This window comes from Budorcas taxicolor, chromosome 7 (genome assembly GCF_023091745.1).
Source record: "Budorcas taxicolor isolate Tak-1 chromosome 7, Takin1.1, whole genome shotgun sequence".
In the NCBI taxonomy this organism is placed as follows: Eukaryota; Metazoa; Chordata; class Mammalia; order Artiodactyla; family Bovidae; genus Budorcas; species Budorcas taxicolor.
Genome location: NC_068916.1, coordinates 94,100,491 through 94,124,638, shown reverse-complemented (window position 1 = coordinate 94,124,638; position 24,148 = coordinate 94,100,491). Strand labels below are relative to the sequence as shown.

The window sequence follows — 24,148 nt, the reverse complement described above, 5'->3', positions numbered from 1 at the left end:
AGTGGCTCAGCTAGTAAAGAATCCGCCTGCAATACAGGAGACCTGGGTTCGATTCCTGGGTTGGGAAGATGCCCTGGAGAGGGGAAAGGCTACCCACTCCAGTATTCTGGCCTGGAAAATTCCATGGACTATACAGTCCATGGGGTTGCAAAGAGTCAGACACAGCTGAGCGACTTTCACTTTCACTGAAAGCAAGTATTTACTACTCCACAGTGTTTCTGTGTACTTTTCTTGTAAACCAAGAGCTCAAACATTGTTTGTGATAATACATTAATATTTTGGTTTCTCCAAAAATGCTCCTTGAGTGCATTTTCCCAGGTATGGGCCCAGCCTATGTGTGTGTGCAGCTCATTGTAAGAACTGTTTAATGGAGTTGCTTGTTTCTTCATGGAAATTTGGGTGATATCTCAATGCTTGTAGGCCTCCACTTCTTTTGAAGATAGTGACTCAGACTATCTAAAGATGAGAATTGAGGAATCACATGATAATCTTAATGATATTCCCAGAATCACCTTGGAACAGTTAAACCAAGTTAGATTATTATAAATGTTTATTCTGTTCACTGGAGATCAAGGACATAAGAAGATGTAATTTTAGTTAGACTGTTTTAAAAAATAGGATTAGGAAAGGAAAAATCTCATCATTTGTCATTCAGGATTGCTTTTATATTGTTTTGTTTTTGTTTCCAATTCTGTGTAACAGCGTATGAGAGAGCCTTGGCTATTGTTGAATCAGAGCAAGACAAAGCTCATATCTTGACGGCTCTGGCAATAGCGGAGTATAAACAAGGAAAAATGGACGTAGCCAAGACATTGCTATTCAAATGGTATGTATAGTCAACATCAACACTCAAATGACCAGATACTTAACAATATTGGGTTAAAATTGGAAGCAACATAAGATGAATTTCTTAATGTTTTAGGAACTTTTTGGTGAACAGAAGGGATCAGACTCACCTGGTTAGCTAGAGATCATGGCTTCATTCTTAATTCTGAATTCATTCAGTTCTTGAAAACCATTCTGTACTCTGTGTATATTATTTATTTTTTTAAAACAGTAATTGATCAGCTGTTCTCTTAGGATTATAAAATTTTAATGAAGGCAGTCATAACTGGCTTGTTTTCAGCCCAGTGGGTTCCTAAAGAGATTTTTTTCTCTTCCCTTTTCAGATTAACCTGATAAAGTTAATTTAAAGTTAAGTCTAAAGAAAGTATATATACCAGTATAACTTGTAACTATTTCTGTATTTTGGAGATAATTTAATAAAGTAGTAGTTTCTGATATATGTGGTTGTTTATAAGGTACTTTTTGAAAATTTTTTTGAGAACATTAACCTTAATTCCTTAAAAAGCAGTAGATGAGTAATGTATTCTATTGGCCAGTGGTTATCAGTGAGTGCTCTGTTGGTGTTTTTAGTGGTACAAATCTTCATCAGTCAGTTCAGTTCAGTTCAGTTGCTCAGTTGTGTCCGACTCTTTGCGACCCCATGAATCGCAGCATGCCAGGCCTCCCTGTCCATCACCAATTCCCGGAGTTCACTCACACTCACATCCATCGAGTCCGTGATGCCATCCAGCCATCTCATCCTCAGTCGTACCCTTCTCCTCCTGCCCCCATTCCCTCCCAGCATCAGAGTCTTTTCCAATGAGTCAACTCTTTGCATGAGGTGGCCGAAGTACTGGAGCTTCAGCTTTAGCATCATTCCTTCCAAAGAAATCCCAGGGCTGATCTCCTTCAGAATGGACTGGTTAGATCTCCTTGCAGTCCAAGGGACTCTCAAGAGTCTTCTCTAACACCACAGTTCAAAAGCATCCATTCTTCGGTGCTCAGCCTTCTTCACAGTCGAACTCTCACATCCATGTATGACCACAGGAAAAACCATAGCCTAGAGGAAAAGAACAGAATGGGAAAGACTAGAGATCTCTTTAAGAAAATTAGAGATACCAAGGGAACATTTCATGCAAAGATGGGTTCGATAAAGGACAGAAATGGTATGGACCTAACAGAAGCAGAAGATATTAAGAAGAGGTGGCAAGAATACATGGAAGAACTGTACAAAAAAGATCTTCATGACACAGATAATCATGATGATGTGATCACTAATCTAGAGCCAGACATCTTGGAATGTGAAGTCAAGTGGGCCTTAGAAAGCATCATTACGAACAAAGCTAGTGGAGGTGATGGAATTCCAGTTGAGCTGTTTCAAATCCTGAAAATTGATGCTGTGAAAGTGCTGCACTCAATATGCCAGCAAATTTGGAAAACTTAACAGTGGCCACAGGACTGGAACAGGTCAGTTTTCATTCCAATTCCAAAGAAAGACAATGCAAAAGAATGCTCAAACTACCGCACAATTGCACTCATCTCACATGCTAGTAAAGTAATGCTCAAAATTCTCCAAGCCAGGCTTCAGCAATACGTGAACCGTGAGCTCCCTGATGTTCAAGCTGGTTTTAGAAAAGGCAGAGGAACCAGAGATCAAATTGCCAACATCCACTGGATCATGGAAAAAGCAGGAGAGTTCCAGAAAAACATCTATCTCTGCTTTATTGACTATGCCAAAGCCTTTGATTGTGTGGATCACAATACCCTGTGGACAATTCTGAAAGAGATGGGAATACCAGACCACCTGACCTGCCTCGAGAAATCTGTATGCAGGCCAGGAAGCAACAGTTAGAGCTGGCCATGGAACAACAGACTGGTTCCAAATAGGAAAAGGAGTACGTCAAGGCTGTATATTGTCACCCTGCTTATTTAACTTCTATGCAGAGTACATCATGAGAAATGCTGGACTGGAAGAAACATAAGCTGGAATCAAGATTTCCGGGAGAAATATCAATAACCTCAGATATGCAGATGACACCACCCTTATGGCAGAAAGTGAAGAGGAACTAAAAAACCTCCTGATGAAAGTGAAAGTGGAGAGTGAAAAAGTTGGCTTAAAGCTCAACATTCAGAAAACGAAGATCATGGCATCTGGTCCCATCACTTCATGGGAAATAGATGGGGAAACAGTGGAAACAGTGTCAGACTTTATTTTTTTGGGCTCCCAAATCACTGCAGATGGTGACTGCAGCCATGGAATTAAAAGACACTTACTCCTTGGAAGAAAAGTTATGACCAACCTAGATAGTATATTCAAAAGCAGAGACATTACTTTGCCGACTAAGGTCCATCTAGTCAAGGCTATGGTTTTTCCTGTGGTCATGCATGGATGTGAGAGTTGGACTGTGAAGAAGGCTGAGCACCAAAGAATTGATGCTTTTTTTTTTTTTTTTTTGAACAGATCTTTATAGTACAGAAATTTTCCATCCCTTGTAGGAAGATCACATCTCTCTTTCCCATCACACTAATTGCTTTCTTCATTAGTTGTGAAAACCAAAAAAGTGCTTTCATGCATCACCAAATTATGCTCCCCTATAAAGATAGGAGGACAATGATTAGATGGTAACTAGGTCAAGATGACTTCTTATAGGATAAGCTTTGTTTTTGTTTATTCATTGTGATACTTTTGTCTTATCCTGATTAAAGTAATAGCAATTCATTCTCCTTCTCTTAGCTATTTTGAGAAAACCAGTCAGAATTTTAAAAATCTTGTCACATTACATGAATACACTCATGTTCAGAAGATCCAAATTTGCAAATAGCTTGGGAAAAAGAATTATGTGTGTTCTAAGTTGCTTCAGTCATGTCCAACTCTTCGGACCCCATGGACTGTAGCTTGCCAGTCTCCTCTGTCCATGGGATTCTCCAGGCAAGAATACTGCAGTGGGTTGCCATGCCTTCCTCCAGGGGATCTGTACGACCCAGGGATTGAACCTGCATCTCTTATGTCTCCTGCATTAGCAAACATGTTCTTTACCACTGATGCCACTTGGGAAGCCCCCCAAAGAATCATAGATGCTAATATATTGCTGCAAATTATCAAGAGCAAAAGTAACCCAAAATTAGATATGATTAGATTAATCTGGGCTTCCCTGGTGGCTCAGTTGGTAAAGAATCCACCTGTAATGCGGAAGACCTGGCTTTGAACCCTGGGTTGAGAAGATCCCCTGGAGAAGGGAATGGGTACCCACTCCAGTATTTTGGCCCGGAGAATTCCATGGAGTGTACAGTCCATGGGGTCACAAAGAGCTGGACATGACTTACTGACTTTCACTCAGATTAATATTGGGTTACTATTTAAAACAGTAACCAAAACCATTTTGAACATTGGAGGAAGTAGAGAAAAATAATAGAATATTATCTTATTCTTTTCTCATTCTCTTGTGAGAGAAGGCCTTTACCTCCTTTTTTGTGTTACTGAATCCCCGACTAAGTAGTTTATATGATCTGTGTTTCTTTCTTTTTGGTTCTCTGTCATCTTTCAAACTGCTCCCTTTCTTGCCCCTTGGATTCTGTTCTCTGACATTCTGTGAAAAATTAGGATTCCAGTTCTTTATTGATCTTGTTTGGCATTCATATGTTGGGAACTAAGCAGTGTCCTAGGTGCTTAAGGGGAATAGGCATAAATTCAATATATAAGGGGAAAAAAATCTGATTACCAGCATCATAGAATTTATGATATAAATAATTACATGTAAAGTCCATATCACGTTGTACAGGGCAGCTTGCAGGTACTGTGCATTCAGCACATGTGAGCCTAACGGGATGTATTAATTCCAGTAATAATTTAGATTTTGTATATTAATAAATATTAGAGTAGGTAGGGGTTTTCCCTTTTGAACCAAGACACAGATTAGAATGTCTTCTTTTGATGTTAGTTGTTGTTCAGTCGCCTAGTTGAGTTTGGTTCTTAGCGACCCCATGGACTGCAGCACACCAGTCCTCTCCATCCCTCACCATCTCCCAGAGTTTGCCCATGTTCATGCCCACTGCATCAGTGACACCATCCAACCATCTCATCCTCTATTGTCCCCTTCTCCTCCCACCTTCAATCTTTGCCAGCATCAGGGTCTTTTCCATTGAGTCGGCTCTTTGCATCAGGTAGCAAAGTATTGGAGCTTCGGCTTCAGCATCAGTCCTTCTAATGAATATTCAGGACTGATTTCCTTCAAGATTGGCTGGTTTGATCTCCTTGATGTCCAACTTACAGTTTGGGTTATTTGTATTGATGGAAATGACTTACTAAATGATACTATTCCATATTCGGATGCCTCCAGTAACCTTTATGGTAAAAAGTTCCTGTAGATTCTTTAAGTTTAATCCAGAGCTGCCCATGAAAATTCATGATTTTGTATCTGTTTGTCAAAGTCAGATTCCAAACAATTTATCCTCCCACCCCAACAATAGAAAGACATAGTGGTAGGTATGTGATATTTTGTAATGTTATAAGTATTTCTATTATATTTTAATGAATTTTGTTTAACAGATTTTTCAAAATTCCTTTGTTTTGTTACAGTACACATTCACAGTTATTATTAGAAGTTCTATTAAGTTTATAAAGAGCTTGTTTTCTTCATTTAAATTAATAAGGATTCCTAACATTAGTAACTTTTACCTTCATAAAATTTCACAGTTGAGGAGAAAAAAAATTGGATGCTTACATACTCAATTTAAATTCTCCTTCAATTATAAATATGCTCACTTGGAATATGGTGGATATAGGTTGTATTTGTACTTATATATACTAGGTCTGGTTTCAAATACCACAGAGCAGTAAGACAGAATGTTTTTGCAAATGATAAAAATTGGATCTTAGATTAAGGATTTTTCTTTATTATTCATGCCTTTTAGGATTTTACTGAAACCAAAAGATTTTAGCAAAATTATTTTAATTATCTACCTAGAACTGTGAGACTGTGCTGTGTATCTACCTAGAACTGTGAGACTGTGCTGTGTATTTGTTTCTAAACGTAGATAAAATGACCACAAAAGAAATTTGGCTACTGATGCTCTATGAAGGCCCTTGGTACCTTCTAACTGCTTCAGAAATTCAGGGAAGTTACAGTTCCTAGAAACCATGGAACTTAGGTTTATGTTTATCACAGAGCTGGGCCATAGTCTGGTGACTCTATAAATACACTGTTTTTTCTATTGTTCAGTGTGTTCTAATAGCTACAGGCTATTGTACTCACTGCTAATAGGCAATTAAAAATATGTTTACAGCTCTATCTTAAAGGAACCAACAATGGAAAGCCTTCAAGCCCTGTGTGCTCTCGGATTGGCAATGCAGGATGCTACACTGTCAAAGGCTGCGCTTAATGAGTTACTGAAGCATAGCAAACAGAACAGTGATTATCAGAGGAGCCTGCTTACTTCAGCCATCTATGCCCTGCAAGGCCGCAGTGTGGCAGTACAGAGACAAGCAGCCAAGGCTGTTCACAGGTAAATTCTGTTCTTGTGAACTTGGGGTCCAGTTGTCCTTGATGAGATTGTCTTTGCTATTTAGACCTTATTAAGATTATTTGCGTGCGTGCTAAGTCACTTCAGTCATGTCTGACTCTTTGCGACCCCATGGACTGTAGCCCACCAGGCTCATCTGTCCATGGGATTCTCTGGGCAAGAATACTGGAGTGGGTTGCCATACCCTCCTCCAGGGAATCTTCCCAATTACGATTATATAATGAGGAAATTGTGTATATTTGGAAACCAGGTTGTGGTATTATGAAACTGTATATAGGACCAAGTAATTGACAATTTTTTCATGTCTAGTGATTTAAATACAAAATTCAGTTGATAAAAAAAGAACAGAAAATTTTCCTTTATTCAGATTAAGGCCCAAATCTTTTTTAGTATGAAAATCCTTACAAACTCTCAAGTTGGTGATATTGTCAGTTTGTTGATACTGTTCAGTTTAATGGTTTTGGGAATTTTTTGGCCACTCAAAATTCATTAATATATTCAAAATTTGGAAAGTAGAAAGCTGTTATCATTAGTCATAGTGGTTATTTGTTTTATTTTCAACAGAAAAGTGTTATATCTGTACTTTATTTTCCTTCTAAAATTCTGATCTCTGTGTTTTCTTTGAATGTGACATATTAAATTTCTTTAAACTTCCCTGATTGGATCTCATGGCTCTATATTCATCACATTGCTGATTTTTCTTTCTTATTTTAATAAAGAGATAAAATATTCTTTCTAAAAATTCAGACACTTCCAACCACATGTGGACAATTAATTTGAACTTGTTTTAGATGTTTAAAAGATTTTTAACTCAGGTACTAAATAAAATGTTGACAAAGTAACTCCCATCTCTAAGCCCTCTGCTTTTGATGATTGTTACAGTAACCCAGCTGATCCTGCTCTTTGGTCCCTGTTGTCCCGAGTGGTTGCCCAGTATACTCAACGAAATGCAAAGGTGAGTAGCATTCTAACTTCTGACCAAAGGTAAAGTAGCTCATTTTGTAATATGTAGTTTTAAAGTATTGCTGTTATCATTCTGGAAAATAATTAATACAGTGAGGGAGTTCTTTTATTTAATGAAGTTATTCCTTAGTTACTCAGCAAGTAGTACGCTGAGTTTCTTCCATGTACTATTGTGCTGCTGGGGTGTTATGGAATATACAAAGAAGGAGGTGGACTTTTTTGAATATGTATAGATTAAGTTGGGCTTCCCTCGTGGCTCAAGACAGTAAAGACTCCGCCTGTAATTCGGGAGACCTGGGTTTGATCCCTGGGTGGGGAAGATCCCCTGGAGGAGGGTAGGGCCACCCACTCCAGTATTCTTGCCTGGAGAATCCCACAGATAGAGGAGCCTGGCAGGCTACAGTCCATGGGGTCTTGAAGAGTTGGACACAACTGATCGACTAAGCGCAGCTCATAGTTCGGAAGCATTGCTATTGTGTTTCAGAATACCCCCAAATAATTTTATTTAAGTTTCTTAAAGATAAGAAAGTAACAACTAGAACAATGCTTATGTCTAAAAATGTAAGGCTAAATATGAAGTCATTGATGTTCCATAAAAGGGATTTTCACTGCTGTTAGTTCATAACAGCAAGGTATTTTCAAGAGTCAATAAAGTATTTTGTTAATTTCTATGGTTAATATGGCCTTTTATACTTTACATAACTAGTTAGTAAACATTATAGTAGTAGCTACTATGTTTTGAATACTTAATACATGTAGTAATTCCAGTATCTGAAGTCTGTGTACGTCTGTTTTTGTTTGTTGTTTCTATTGGTTTTCATACTGGCCTTGTTTGTTGATTGACTGTGTAAACTTGAAGATTGTTGGTGGAAATAATTTGAGGCCTAGTATTAAGGTACCTTTCTATAGAAAGAAGTTGTACTTTCTAATGCCAGTACTTGGGAGCTCCACCAATCTGGAACCACCTTAAAGAAGGTTTATAGCATGAGTTTTCTGGACCATACAGGCTACTGTGTACCTGGGTTTTCAGGGTCATTTGAATTCTGGTTTAGTTCTGATTCACCTTAAATCTGAGTGTGTAGCTCCTTGGCCAGGAGTGGGGGAATCTCAGCGTATTTTGGTGCAGGTTTCCTATATACTTGCTCCTTGTGTGAGTCCTGGGCTCTAATTTCTCACCCACAAGTCCTTCAAACTGAAAATTAAAATTTTTTAGGAACTGCAAACTGACTTCCTTGACTTATACCTCTGTGGATTTCAGTTTTCCCTTTTAGTTTTGGCTTGAAAAGTCCTTAATACCTTGTCAGCTAGCCAGTGCTTTTAAGAATACATGCTTCTTATGCTTATTAAATATTAATGTGAAATGAAAGTACCCCATAATTTTGTTTATACCTAATTTGGTAGACCTGATATTCTGCATTTCTGACAGCCTCCCAGAGAACGTCAGTTCTGCTGGTATACAGGCCACACTTTGAGTAGCAAAGTTTTATCCTACAGTTTGTTATTTTCAGTGAATGTTTTGTTCCAAGAACCTGAAAGACCATCATTATTAGACTCGAATGAAGCATTTATATGCCAACTACTGTGCTTGGCATTTTTATCTGTCTTGTCATTTAATCTCAAAAGCATTATGAATCTCAAAAGCATTATGAAGTAGCTGGAATTAAGTTCGTTTTGTAGAGCAGAGTACTTGAGACATAAATATTCAATAACTTGAGCAAAATCACAGTTAGTAGTTGCGGTGATGAATCATTTCAGACCTTAGTCGTGAATCTTTTTTTTTTTTAACTCGTCTTCTATTTGTTTTATATTGACATGTTTTTTAAAAGTTTATTTTTAGCTTTATTTGCTAAATATGGTTTTAAAAATATTTGTGATATACTTAAAGTAAGGTAAAGTCACTCAGTCATGTCCGACTCTTTGTGACCCCATGGTCTGTAGCCTACCAGCCTCCTCTGTCCATGGGATTTTCCAGGCAATAATACTGGAGTGGATTGCCATTTCTTTCTCCAGGGGATCTTCCCGACCCAGGGATCGAACCCAGGTCTCCCACATTGTAGACAGACGCTTAACCACCTGAGCCACCAGGAAAGTCTTATATACTTATTTACATCATTAAGTGTGATATACTTAATGATGTAAAATGAAGTATCAGTTCAGTTCAGTTCAGTTGCTCAGTCGTATCCGACTCTTTGCGACCTCATGAATCACAGCATGCCAGGCCTCCCTGTCCTTCTAATTTAAAATGAGATCATTCTTACAACTTACTTTCTTTACCAGGTGAAACATCTAATTGAATTTTTAAAAATTAAGAATTTCAAGCCAACTTTATGAAACCTAGGATGCTGCATAGATTTTCCTTATTTTTAGTATTGAGTAGATTATTGAGGCAGTGATGAGTTTCATGATGCTTTGAACTTTAATTACCTATTTTGCTAGGGTCTATAGATGTTTTAAAAATATTGTATTTTCTCGGAATAAAGTTATATTAGTTTATCTTAAAATAAGTTTTGTGGAATCTTCACTGAATCTTTGTTTCACAGTCTTGTATATTGTTAGAAAATTGTATGTTTGTTTGTTACCACTGTGAAATCATGTAATTGTTGGACCTTTAATGAAAATTGTAAAAGAGCTGATTTCAAATTCTCATAGAAGAAAAGATTTTCTTTTATAAAAATATTAAACTGGTTTTTTGAAACAGTGGTATTAAGTTGGTGCTTGGGGAGCTTAAAGGTTTTGCTGGTGGCTCAGTGGGTAAAAAGTCTGCCTGCAATGAGGGAGACCTGGGTTTGATCCCTGGGTCAGAAAGATCCTCTGGAAAAGGAAATGGCAACCCACTCCAGTATTCTTGCCTAGAGAATCCCATGAACAGAGGAGCCTGGCGGGCTACAGTCCATGGGGTCACAAAGAGTTGGATACGACTGAGGGACTAACACTTTGACTTTCTCAGGAAGTTGAAAAGTTAATATAAATGTGATAAAACCGAACCTTTCAAATGATTTAATGTAAAGATTTTATCAGTCTTAAGTTTTACTTTTTCATGAAAGTTTATGCATTTATCTAAGTAATCATTTGTTTGCTATTATAGGGAGGTGCAGTGGCAGGAAATGTGGCTCATATTCTGGACTCAAATCATGGAAAGGTTAGTTTGCCCCAATTCAGGGGAGTGTTTTACTTGTTAAATAATATTATTGGTGAAAGAGTAATTTTTTTTCTTAAGCTCAGGGGTCACATCATATTCAGTATAGTACTATTTTTCATCACTTTGAAAGTCAAGGAGCTGTAAAGAGAAATGGTTAACACTCTTCTTTTCTCTTATGTAGAAGGCATTACTGTACACTGCAGTAAATCAGTTGGCTATGGGAAGCAATTCAGCAGAAGATAAGAAAAATACTGCACTAAGGACCATTCAGAAGGCAGCTCTCCTTTCTCCAGGTGAATATAATATAATCCATTTCATTGCATAGGATTCTGTCCATCTTGCATTTGTGAAGCAAAGTTTGTACTTTTATAAAATGAGAGAATTTTAAAATATTTTAAGATCTTGCATATTATTTGATTATCTGCATTCAGCTACTGATACTTGAGAGATAATTAGTTATTGAAGTAGGCTCAGAGGAATATCTCTTTAAAGATAGGTCATTAACCATTATTGAAAATCTGAATTATATACTTTCAAGAAGTAGTTTTATGTCTGTTTTCCCATCAGTCAGGTTTAATCAGGTTTATCTATAGTTACTAAATTATTTAATAAACATGTTTAGTTACCTTTATGTGTAGTTTCTTGAAGACTGGAGATATGTATTCTGTTATAACTGTTAGAACTGACAGGGTGCTGACCTCACCTGAACTAACCTCTTCTCAGTTCTAACCAGAATTGTATGTGTACTATTGATCAACAAAGGCCCGAGGAATTGCTATAAATGGCATCAGCATTCTTCCATTACTACTATTGGAAAAATGCTTTAGATAACTGGAAAGTCTGGCAAAGTAGGGTTATGGGGTATATTTTTACAAAATACTGCTTTTAATATAAAACATAGCTTTAAACAGTATATTCCACCAGAGCACTTCAAACAGTTGTTTGATCAGAATACTATTGCTTTTGGCCAGGACTATGGGGAAACATTGTACAAAGAACAGATTTGATGTCATCTTCACAATGAATTATAAAGCTTGTAACTAATTTCAAAGATTATTTTATAAAACAAGTAGACAGACCTGTCTTTGTTTCTTATTTCTTTCATTTTTGAAATAGAATAAAAAGAAACCTAAATATTTGGTTTTGTCTATGTTACATGTTAGGTAAGTGTCTGATTTTTAAGTGTTCTCAAGCAAGTTATTAGGTATAGAATTGCTCTCAAGAATTCTTACTGTGGATCTAGAATGATTGATGTAAGTCTTTGATTATGTAAGTGAAATACACTTAAGAAAGGTGAGATTGCCCAGGAAAGTGAATGTAATTATAGTTATGTGTAGTGGCTGTGTACCTAGGCTCTGTTGATCTTTAGTTTAACAAAGTGTTTTTTTTTTTTTTTTCTTTTTTTAATTATTTTACTTTACAAATACTGTATTGGTTTTGCCATACATTGACATGAATCAGCCACGGGTGTACATGAGTTCCCAATCCTGAACCCCCCTCCCACCTACCTCCCCATATCATCTCTCTGGATCATCCCTGCGCACCAGCCCTAAGCATCCTGTATCCTGTATCGAACATAGACTGGCCATTTGTTTCTTACATGATAGTATACATGTTTCAATACCATTCTCCCAAATCATCCCACCCTCTCCCTCTCCCACAGAGTCCAAAAGTTTGTTCTATACATCTGTGTCTCTTTTGCTGTCTCGCATACAGGGTTTTCGTTACCATCTTTCTAAATTCCATATATATGTGTTAGTATACTGTATTGGTGTTTTTCTTTCTGGCTTACTTCACTCTGTATAATCGGCTCCAGTTTCATCCATCTCATTAGAACTGATTCAAATGTATTCTTTTTAATGGGCGAGTAATACTCCCTTGTGTATATGTACCACAGCTTTCTTATCCATTCATCTGCTGATGGACATCTAGGTTGCTTCCATGTCCTGGCTATTATAAACAGTGCTGCAATGAACATTGGGGTACACGTGTCTCTTTCAATTCTGGTTTCCTTGGTGTGTATGCCCAGCAGTGGGATTGCTGGGTCATAAGGCAGTTCTATTTGCAATTTTTTAAGGAATCTCCACACTATTCTCCACAGTGGCTGTACTAGTTTGCATTCCCACCAACAGTGTAAGAGGGTTCCCTTTTCTCCACACCCTCTCCAGCATTTGTTGCTTGTAGACTTCTGGATCGCAGCCATTCTGACTGGTGTGAAATGGTACCTCATTGTGGTCTTGATTTGCATTTCTCTGATAATGTTGAGCATTCTCTGAGTGATGTTGAGCATCTTTTCATGTGTTTGTTAGCCATCCATATGTCTTCTTTGGAGAAATGTCTATTTAGTTCTTTGGCCCATTTTTTTTAAACAAAGTTTTGGTAGATGGTACTCCAAGGAATCTTTATAGAAATTTAAATGTAATCCCAAGAATTTAGAGTTGAATGGAAAGAAATCCAATGTCTGTTAGATTAATGATTCTGTGATATTAAAAGATATGTTTAGCCAAGTATATGAAAAACTCTAGATTTCTAGTATAATATATGTATATATGTGTGTATATGTATACATATTTGTATATAATAATTATCACTTTGTTTCATAAGGAATTTGAGTTGCTGATTATTTCTAGAAGAAAAGACAACAATTCTTCTGAACTATTTATGTCAAGAGAAATTGCTTCCAGCTAATATCTATCCCTTCCCCTAAAATCTAAACTATATAGTACTATAAGATCCTTAAATGAGTTGTTCATTTAATCTTAGAAATATAGAAATTGAGTCCACTTCAGTTGAAATTACAGAATATTACGCCTGAGGGCACCTGAACTGTCATTTAATTTAGATGCCTTGTTTTATAAAAGTATGTGTTCCAAAGGAAAAGTGGCTGCACAGTTAATTAGTGGCATTGTTAGACCTAAAACCCAGGCCTAAGACTCAGTCATGTGCCTTTCATTATACAGTATGCAGATCGCATCATAAATTCTAGGAAATGGTCCCCATTTTCTTATTCTGGATTTAATTATGTTCTATGATATTTAAAATAAGGTAGTCATTATCTGGGCAGAAGCTATTTTGTAATATCAAGGTAACTACTTAATTTTTTGTGAAAATGTTTGGTCTGCATAACATTTCTAATGATTCTTATATAATCTATAAATGAAATAGATCTACTTCAGACATTTGATGGAAGGTATATGTTGGATGGGGCAGTTAGATAAGAAAAAATTAAAATCTAGAGCTAAGGAGTATATTTAAATGACTGTATTGTTAACTGGAACCTCTTGTAGGATTTTAAAATTATCCATTTTTTCTTTAAGGGCAAACGGACTGAAAATATTAACCTGTAAAGTATTATTTGTGAAATAAAAGACCAAATTAAAAAACCTAAATTCCAAATCTGAGTTCAGCTTTCTGTTTTCACAGTTAACTCTTGAAAAGAGTCTGTACTCATAATCTGTTTTATTACCTCTCAACTCACCGCCCTGAAGCTGCTCTCAAGGTGTGAAGGAAGGAAAAAAAGATCAAATAAATGAAGGGATATATAATCAAAATTGATTCACTTGGAATGATAAAGTGACTTTCATGTTTGGCTGTTAGAACATAGGTAAAATGGAGTTGTCTTGAGGTTTTCCTTTGCTTCAAACTTTTCTTAAGAACTGAGAAATTGTGTTACCTTGCTTTTCCTATGACTGAGCCTTTAGTATAGGGACAAAGTGATGAACACAACTGAGACTTGTCCTTGAAATTCAATGAATGTGACTGTAATTAACCTTTCTACAACAGCATAGTACTCTAGGCACCGCTCATGTAACCAGCAGTGGAAGAAGAGTTTAATTGGATATTTCTTATCCTCTGATGTGTTTGGAAAAAACGGCAAAACTTGAAGGATGAATATAGGATTGTGTCTTATGAGTTAGTTTTTCTTTCAGAAAATAGAACTTTTTAGATACCATTTTTTTATTTTTTGGTGTTTATAAACTCTTACTTTCAGTTTTGGTAGGTTTTCAGCAGCATGTTGATATCGACAAGGCTCCTAATTGTATTTCTTATGTCTAGGTGATCCTGCTGTCTGGGCTGGGCTGATGGCAGCTTGTCATGCCGATGATATACTGGCTCTAGTGAGCGGCACTCAGCCAAAGAGGATGGATTTATACTTGGCACTGTTATCTGCTGTTTCTGCTTCAAGTAAGTTTGAAAAAGCATTTAATACATGATACATTCAAGATAAAGTATTCAGGAGGATATTGCCAAAAGCTAATAGGCAGAATTAGCCCTGCATGAAAGGCTATTATATTCTCATCTAACAAAGCTTAAAAACAAGACAAAATGGTCAAATCATTTTTAAGGAGTTTATCTGCATTCAGAACAAAGCTTAAGAAGATTATAGGAACAGAAATATCCAGCATTAGGCAAGGTAAAATTCACAATGTCTGGTATCCAGATAAGACTTGATAAGCATGCAAACAAGCGGAAAAATACCACCCATGATGAGGAGAAAAATCAGTCAGTAGAAACAGATCCACAAAAGATACAGGTAGAAATCTCTTTAGCATGTAATTAGCTGTTTGAAGCACATCCGACAATAGCACAGAGGCCAGGAGGAGAAAATGGAAGTATTTTGTTGTAAAGATTTTATACTATAAGTGGTAAAATATTACAGTCATCTGTAAGTATTCATGGGGGATTTGTTCTGTGACCTCCCTCAGATATCAAAATTCACTGATGCACAACTCTTAAGTAGACACTAAAAATAATAGAGTTATAAGTTTGCAATAAGCCACCGAAGTAGAAAAAAATGGGGTATAAAAAGTAATCCAAGAAAGGAAGAAAGGAGAACATTGACTAAAGAGAGAACAACAGCACAACAGAGTCAAACCCAACCAAATCAATAATCAAGTTAGGTATAAATGGTCTAAGTACCCCAGTTAAAAGGCAGATTGACAGGTTGGATAAAAAAGCAAGAGCTTTTACTGCTTAAAGGAAACATAGCAAAATATAGACCTATATTTTAAGACAAAAGTAATCTCGTGCTATCTATAAAATATCTGTAAGAGATAGGCAACAAGCACCTGCCTTATATAAAATAGATAAGGACCTGCCGTATAACACAGGTCAGCTATATTTAATATCTTGTGCGTGAGTGCTCAGTCACTTCAGTCGTGTCTGACCTTTGGCGACCCTATGGACTGTAGCCCACTGAGCTCCTCTGTCCATGGGACTCTGCAGGCAAGAATACTGGAGTGGGTTGGTTGCCATGCCCTCCTCTGGGGGATCTTCCCCACCCAGGGCTCGAATGTGGGTCTCCTGCATCTTCTGCATCGCAGGCAGATTCTTTACCACTGAGCCACCAGGGAAACCCTTTAATAACTTGTAATAACCTATAATGAAAAAGAATCTGAAAAAGAATATATATATTTTTTATATATATATTCGTGTGTCTGTATATACACACACATATGTAGATATGTATAACTGAATCACTTCTTTGTATACCTGAAACATTGTAAATCAGCTATATATCTATTTAAAAAAAGATTAAAAAAAAAGACAAAAATTATCTAACAAATTAGAGAATGGTAAAAGACTCTTGCGAGTCCCTTGGACTTCAAGGAGATCCAACCAGTCCATCCTAAAGGAGACCAGTCCTGGCTGTTCATTGGAAGGACTGATGCTGAGGCTGAAACTCCAATACTTTGGCCACCTCATGTGAAGAGTTGACTCATTGGAAAAGACTCTGATGCTGGGAGGGATTGGGGGCAGGAGGAGAAGGGGATAACAGAGGATGAGATGGCTGGATGGCATCACCGACTCAATGCACATGAGTTTGGGTGAACTCCGGGAGTTGGTGATGGACAGGGAGGCCTGGCATGCTGCAATTCATGGGGTCGCAAAGAGTGGGACATGACTGAGCGACTGAACTGAGCTGAACTGAAAAGGCACTCTATGCCAGTACTGATCAGAAGAAAGCTGGAGTGCCTCAACTAAGACCCAGCACAGCCAAGTAAGTAAATAAATATTTAAGAAAAGAGAAATTTCAAACACGCTAAGGTTTCAGGGCACATAATATTTCCAGTAATAAGGAGGGACATTTCACATTGGAATCAGTTTATCAAGAGGACAGTTTAGGCACCAAGTAACAAACCTTCAAAACACATAAGATCTATGTGGTTTTTCCCAATAAAATAGGTAGAAAAAATGAAAAATTATGGAAAAATACACTTACGGAACTGAAATAAACTTGTAGAACTGAAAAGAGAGATCAACAAATTCATAATTACAGAGATTCAACAGTCTTGATAATTGTTAGAAAAATTGGACAGGAAATTAGTAAAGATACAGTAAAAGCTTGAACAATATCAACCAGCTTGACCCAGTTGTCATTTACAGGAAAGTACTCCTAACAAGAGCAGAAGGTGTATTTTTGTCAAGTATACACAGACTGTTTGTATATCACATTATGGGGGCTCCCCTGGTGGCTCAGCCAGTAAAGAATCCACCTGCAATGCTGGAGACCTAGGTTCGATCCCTGGGTTGGGAAGATCCCCTGGAGAAGGAAATGGCTACCCACTCCAGTATTCTGGCCTGGAGAATTCCAGGGACTATATAGTAGTCCATGGGTTTGCAGAGTCAGACATGACTGAGCAACTTTCACCACTACATCATATTATGAGCCATTAAGCAAATCTAAATAAATTTAAAAAATTAAAATCATACAGAGTATGTTGTCTTAATACAGTTGAATTAATTTAAAAATCAATAACAATAAATCTGGAAAATTCTCAAATATTCAAAAATTTAATAGACTTCCAAATAATCCAGGTCAAAGAATGAAGCAGGAGGGAAATTAGAAAATATTTTGAACTGAAAGTATTTTGAAAGTAAAAAATCAATATATAAAATTCTGTGATACTAAAGTACTGCTTATAAGAAAATTGTAGCATTAAATGTCTACTTCAGGATATAAGAAGGGCCTCAAATTGATGATCTCAACTTCTCCCTTGAGAAAGTAGAAAAAAGAAAGGGAAATTAAACCAAAGTAAGCAGAATAAAAGAAAATAAAGAGTAGAGATCTGTGAAATAGAAAACAGAAAATCAACAAAAGCAAAACCTAGTTCTTTGAGAAGGTCAATGAAATTGATAAACCTCTAGCCAGGCATCAGGAAAAAATTGTCAGGAATGAGAGAGGATGCATCTCTATAGCTATTAAAAGGCTCATAATGAAAGTGAAAGTGGCTTAGTTGTGTCTGACTCTTTGTGACCCTATGGACTGTAGTTCACGGAATTCTCCAGGCCAGAATACTGGAGTGGGTAGCCTTTCCCTTCTCCAGGGGATCTTGCCAACCCAGGGATTGAACCCAGGTCTCCCGCATAGCAGGTGGATTCTTTTACCAACTGAGCCACAAGAGAAGCCCAAAAAGGCTCATAAGAGAATCATAAGAACAATTTTATGCCCCTAAATTTGGCAATGTTGATGAAATGGATAAATTCCTTAAGAGACAGCTCACTTAAGAAGAAATAAACTGAATAGCTTTATATCTGTTAAAGAGACTGAATTTATAGTTAAAAATCTTCTTATATAGAAAACTCCAGGGCCAGATAGAATTCTGCCAAACATTGAAGTAAAAAATAATACCAGCTCTATACAGACTCTTCCAGAAAATTGAAAAGGTGGCATTTCCTAACTTCTGCTATGAGGTCAGTTCAGTTCAGTCGCTCAGTCATGTCCGACTCTTTGCAACCCCATGAATCGCAGCACGCCAGGCCTCCCTGTCCGTCACCAACTCCTGGAGTTCACTCAGACTCAGATCCATTGAGTCGGTGATGCCATCCAGCCATCTCATCCTCTGTCATCCCCTTTTCCTCCTGCCCCCAATCCCTCCCAGCATCAAAGTCTTTTCCAATGAGTCAACTCCTCGCATGAGATGGCCAAAGTACTGGAGTTTCAGCTTTAGCATCATTCCTTCCAAAGAACGCCCAGGGCTGATCTCCTTTAGAATGGGCTGGTTGGATCTCCTTGCAATCCAAGCTATGAGGTCAGCATTACATAAATACTGAAACTAGAGAAAGGCATTACAAGCAAACTACGGAACTACAGATGCAGACATTTATAACAAAACTTTCACAATTCAAACCCAGTAACACACAAAAAAGATAGTACTACATGATGATCAAGTGGGATTTAGTCTAAGAATGCAAGGCTGCTTCAGTATTTGAAAATGAATGTATGAAATTTACCATGTTAAACACTATGAAACATGCCAAAGAGTTTATACTTTATGATTTCATTTATATGAAATTTCAGATAATGCACACTGATCTATTGTGAGTAAAAATAATGAGTGATTGGGGACAGAGGGAAAGAGGAGAGGTGGGTTGGGGACAGGAAGGATTACCAAGGAGTAGGAGCAAGCTATTCATGATGGTGGGTGCATTTATTATCTTGATAGTCGTGATAGTTCATAGATGGATGCTTATGTCAAAAGTTATCAGATTTATAGTTTGAATGTGTGCAGTTTATCATGTCAATTATACTGCAGTAAATCTTTACTTTTCTCATTGAATTATTTTCAGTTTTACTGAAGACTGATTTTTTTTAATGTAAGTCACAAATATAAAAAGTCTTAAGTTATTCAGCCACAAATATTCCTGCTATGAAACTTTTTAGAAACCTGTCTCATGTTGAGATACTCTGTGATATTTCAGTGGTATGTGTAAAAGTTGTATTGTATGGTAAGTTTAATTGTCATACTTAATAATTACTTCTCAGAGACCACATTATAAACTGCAGAAAAAAGTTTCAACATTGACTTGTTTTATTGTAGTTAAAGACAAAGAATTCTTTGAAAATTACAACCAGTCTCTTGAAAGGTGGTCTCTCTCTCAAGCTGTCACTGGTCTAATAGACACAGGAAGAATATCTGAAGCTGAAGCCCTCTGCACAAAGGTATTTTTATGGAATTGAGATTCATGAATTCTTATCCTACTTGGAAAATAACTTCAAAAATAGAGTGCACATTATTTAGAGAGCATTTGGTTGTGATGGTGGTGGTGATGATAATGAAGATAATACCCAGCATTAACTGAGTATTTACTATAGGCTAGTTAATACATTTAGCAGTTTGTATTTGACCTTCACAACAATCCTGTAATTTAGGTATATATTATTATCCCCATTTATACAAAAGAGAAAACTAAGGCTTAAAGAGTGTAACTAATTTGCATAAGAGTTCACAGGTAGAAATTGATAGACTTGCTGTTTAAGCTCACATGTGTCTGACTCTTGAGACTCAAAGTTGAATTTATTTGGGGTATTTCTTATGGAAGTAGTATTTTCCTTTGATTTCTAGTTACTCTCTTTAGAATGCTATGTTTTCCAGCATCCCTGCATTTTCCCAAAGTTCTGAACCATATAGAATGACTGTGGGGACTGTTAAGTGGGTGACTGAAATTATTGAGTAATCAGTTTTTACCTACCTGGATTGTAGTCTCTGTGAGTAAATTCTTAGACTTTGCCTGACCCATAGTAGAGGCTCAATAAATATTTATTGAATGAACAAATCAGTTTTATAAACCTACTCAAAAATAACTTAATGAATAAGGAGAGTTTTAGACATCACTTTTCCTGAAAACACCTTTTTTTTTTTCCCCCCATAAATATTTACCCGGGAGGTTGTGTTGTTTTTTAGAAATGTTTTTTGAAAGATCACTATGAATTTTACAGAGAGAGAGGAATGGATCTTTGAAGATCCCTTTGGTCCTTGAATTCTTTGAAAAGCAGAATCATACATTATCTCTTTTATTTAAGAAATTCCATCTAGGTTCAGGACAGTTCAGTATAATACAATGAATGTTTAGTGAGTGTAAATTGGCAGTTGCTTCTTACTCTCTCTGACAGAGAGTATGAACCTTTCCTCGTCATTTTAAGGTTCCAATCTCTTACTTAGAAGAAAGCAATCACATACCTTTCAGAAATAAGGACATTTAGAACTATGACCTAATAGAAGATAAAGAATTAGATTATTGAGAGACAGACAATAAAGAAAGATATGTCTAAAACAATAGTGGAAGGACTTGCTTGGAGAACTAGCCTTAACTTCTTGTATGTGTATATTGTGGATACATATTGCATATTGTATATATAATTATAATACATATATACATATAAACAATACATACATTTATAAGTATATATACATATACATATAATTCTTTTATGTCTGTATGTATATGTTTTAAGGTATAAATAAATGGCTTAGGGAAATATGTATAAGAAGTCTGTTCCTGGAGGAAGGACAATGTGTATCTTTATTAAGATGTTGAGAAAGGAAAAAAATTATAGCTCTTTCCTTCTTACATAGTATGTGCATGCTCAGTTGCTTCAGTCATGTCCAGCTCTTTGCAACCCTGTGGATTATAGCCCGCCAGGCTTCTCTGTCCATGGGATTCTCCAGGCAAGAATACTGGAGTAGGTTGCCATGCCCTCCTCCAGGGGACCTTTCTGACCCAGGGATCAAACACGTGTCTCCTGAATCTCTGGCATTGCAGGCGGACTCTTTACTTCTGAGTCACCAGGGAAGCCCCTCTTACATAACACAGTTTCTTCCAAATAAGGGGTAATACTAGCCTTCACTGTTAATTTTATATTTTCTTAGTTCAGCTATTTATATGCAGACCCTAAATTTTTCAGGCTATCAGCTAAGAATAAACCAAGTGAAAGGGACATACTAAATCTAAAAGTGACAATTTATAAACTACAGTAGTAGTATTACTGATTTTAGAGTTTATTTAAGTATAGAGTTTGATATTCCCAAGATGATCAGTGTTCTTTTTTTTACTTTTGCTGTTATTTTTTAATAAGGTTAAATTCAGGGTTGTTTTTTTTTTTCCAGTATGGAGAATAGCTTAATTGCCTTTTACATTTAACATTTCAGAACCTGTTTCACGAATTTCTGTTTGGGGTTTGATTTTTAGAATTTAAAAAGTAACCCTGATCAACCAGCTGTTATCTTACTCTTGAGACAAGTTCAGTGTAAACCACTCCTGGAGTCACGAAAACCTCTCCCAGATACTGTACTCGACGAGCTGCAAAAAACAGTCATGTCCAACTCAACCTCTGTTCCAGCTTGGCAGGTAAATTTTCTCTTTTGTTATGTGAGTCCTGAATGAAAATGCTCTCTGATGTTCAGTGAGGTCAAGGGTGTGCCTCATTTTTGCCTTGCCTTTAAACCCACTGTGTCTCTCATTTTCACACAGTAGTTAATATGTGGTTAATATCTCTCATTAACCACAATAGTTAGAGAAACTAAAGAAGTTGATTATTCATTAAGGATCTGCTGCTGCATGGCTTTAAAGAGTTTAAAATCGCTGGTTATAAACCTTTCCATTTAAAACGGTGTTGAAATAATGTCTTTTATAAGGAGTTGATAGAAGAGAGCTAAGTGCTTGCCGTAGTGGTGCTTAACTCTCCCTTTAGAGGCGATGTGTGTAGCTTTTCCTTAGCTCCTCTGCAGGTAACCTGTATCTAAGATTCTAATGGGTTTTCAGTGCCTTCAGAAATAGTTATTTTCAGGATTGATGCCTGAATCCCTGAGCTGTCAGCCCTTTTAGCTGGCTCTGCTTACCACAATGACAAGTACATAATGATCACTACCTACTTTATTCTCATTGATACTAAAATACAAAAAGCATATATATTACTCAACTTGTTACAGTTCTTTCTGTGCCCCAAGACAGTATCAAAGGGACACAGGTTTTACAGAAGTTTGTTTTACTACAGTTCTTCATTTGATCTTTTGTTCTATGAACGTTTCGATGTCCTGCTTAAAAAGATTATCTAATGGTGTAAAATAGTTGGATTATGCACATTAAGCTTCCTTTTTACTCTAATTCTTGAAGAAAAATGGCGCTTTTTTCCCCTCTCAGAGTAAATTTGCCATATGAGACTTAACATACTTTAATTCTAAGGTCAACTGGATATTGATGATCTCATGTTCTTTATCAAGGGAAAAAACACTTTGTCAAACTAAAAGGGAAAAATTAAAGGATAAATTATGCAGTAAGTAAAGTCTTAAGAGATAGCATATGTGTTTTCTTTTATACCGTGATATAATTCACAAAGAATAGAATGTAAAAATCTTACTATATATGTAAGTACTTTTAACCGCCACTTATATCAAGATGTAGGGATTTCGCAGGTGGCTCAGTGGTAAAGAATCTGCCAATGGAGGAGATGCAGGAGGCTCAGGTTTGATTTCTGGGTTGGGAAGATCCCTGGAGAAGGAAATGACAACTCACTCTAGTATTCTTGCCTGGGAAATCCCATGGACAGAGGAGCCAGGCAGGATACGGTCAGTAGGGTCACAAAGAGTTGACACAACTTAGCGACTGAACACACGCGTATCAAGGTATAGAGTAGTTCCTGCAACATAGTGGCCTCCTCCATTGTTGTTTAGTTGCTAAGTGTATCCAACCCTTTTGTGACCCCATGAACTGTATCCTGCTAGTCTCCTCTGTATGTGGGATTTCCCAGGCAAGAACACTGGTGTAGGTTGCCATTTCCTTCTCTGTGGCATCTTCCCGACCCAGGGATCAAACCAGCATCTCCTGCACTGGCATGTAGCTTCTTTACTGCTGAGCCACCAGGGAAGCCCATATAAGTTAATTCTAGAAAGAATGATTGTCAGGATAAACTAAAGATAAGGACAGAGAGCCATGTGATTATTTGTTAGAATTCATTGCCACTACTTTATACCTTACCTTTATGCTTTTAAAATATTTAAGCTCACCAAGGTTTGAAAGAACTTAGCTTTAAATATAGTGGAATATTGAGCAAATGTCAGGTTATATCTTAAGATGCTCTGATGTTTTCTTCTGTTGACAATTGAAGGCAAATTTTCTTGGTTTCTGAATTAATCTGGCCCAGAAATGTGTTAGTTTCACAATCATGTATGATTTTAGAGAAAAAAGGAATATTGCAAGGCATGATAAACATATCCCTGGTGGCTCAGACAGTAAAGCGTCTGCCTACAATGTGGGAGACCCAGGTTCAATCCCTGGGTTGGGAAGATCCCCTGGAGAAGGAAATGGCAACCCACTCCAGTACTCTTGCCTGTAAAATCCCATGGACAGAGGAGCCTGGTAGGCTATAGTCCATGGGGTTGCAAGGAGTTGGACAGGACTGAGTGACTTCACTTTACTTTGATAAGTGTGGTGTTAGCCTTTTTCTCTAGCAGTACAGGACTGAAGACACCTTGGAATTAAGGTTGGGTATTTCTAACTGGCCATTAAATCCTGTACATATGAAGCCCCTGCAGGAAACCATAAAAGGCAATAAGAATAGGATTCTAGAAACAAAATTCGGCCGACATCCCTACTGAATAGGCACCTCAATTATACTACCATCTTGGAATTAGCGTATCTTGCGTGAAGGCCGGGTGTATAACTGCATCTGCAGAGTCTTCATTTATGTGTATTCTACTGCCGAAAGATTGGACATGGTTCCTGGTATTAACACAAATTGCTAACAAAAAGTTTTCAACTTGAATCTACTACTAACTGGTTATGTGATTTTAGTCCAGGTACACCCACTTCAGCTCCAGAGTCTTCATCTGAAACATGAGAGAGGAATTTTAGATAATAAAATTACTGTAGAAGTCTTTAAAAAAATATCAGTAAATATTCACTGCAACAGTTTAATGGAAG

The 24,148-nt window shown here is 37.0% G+C and overlaps 1 protein-coding gene across 1 annotated transcript in view; it reads left to right on the top strand.

The window, feature by feature from the left end:
• Window positions 1-24,148, top strand: part of SKIC3 (SKI3 subunit of superkiller complex) — a 101,758-nt gene that overhangs the window by 58,958 nt on the left and 18,652 nt on the right. Inside the window, exons 31-38 of the mRNA XM_052643318.1 lie at window positions 703-826; window positions 6,109-6,327; window positions 7,228-7,300; window positions 10,394-10,447; window positions 10,629-10,740; window positions 14,504-14,632; window positions 19,270-19,391; window positions 21,419-21,577. Coding sequence (XP_052499278.1) covers window positions 703-826; window positions 6,109-6,327; window positions 7,228-7,300; window positions 10,394-10,447; window positions 10,629-10,740; window positions 14,504-14,632; window positions 19,270-19,391; window positions 21,419-21,577 — 992 coding nt within the window. The remainder of the gene's footprint in view (window positions 1-702; window positions 827-6,108; window positions 6,328-7,227; window positions 7,301-10,393; window positions 10,448-10,628; window positions 10,741-14,503; window positions 14,633-19,269; window positions 19,392-21,418; window positions 21,578-24,148) is intronic.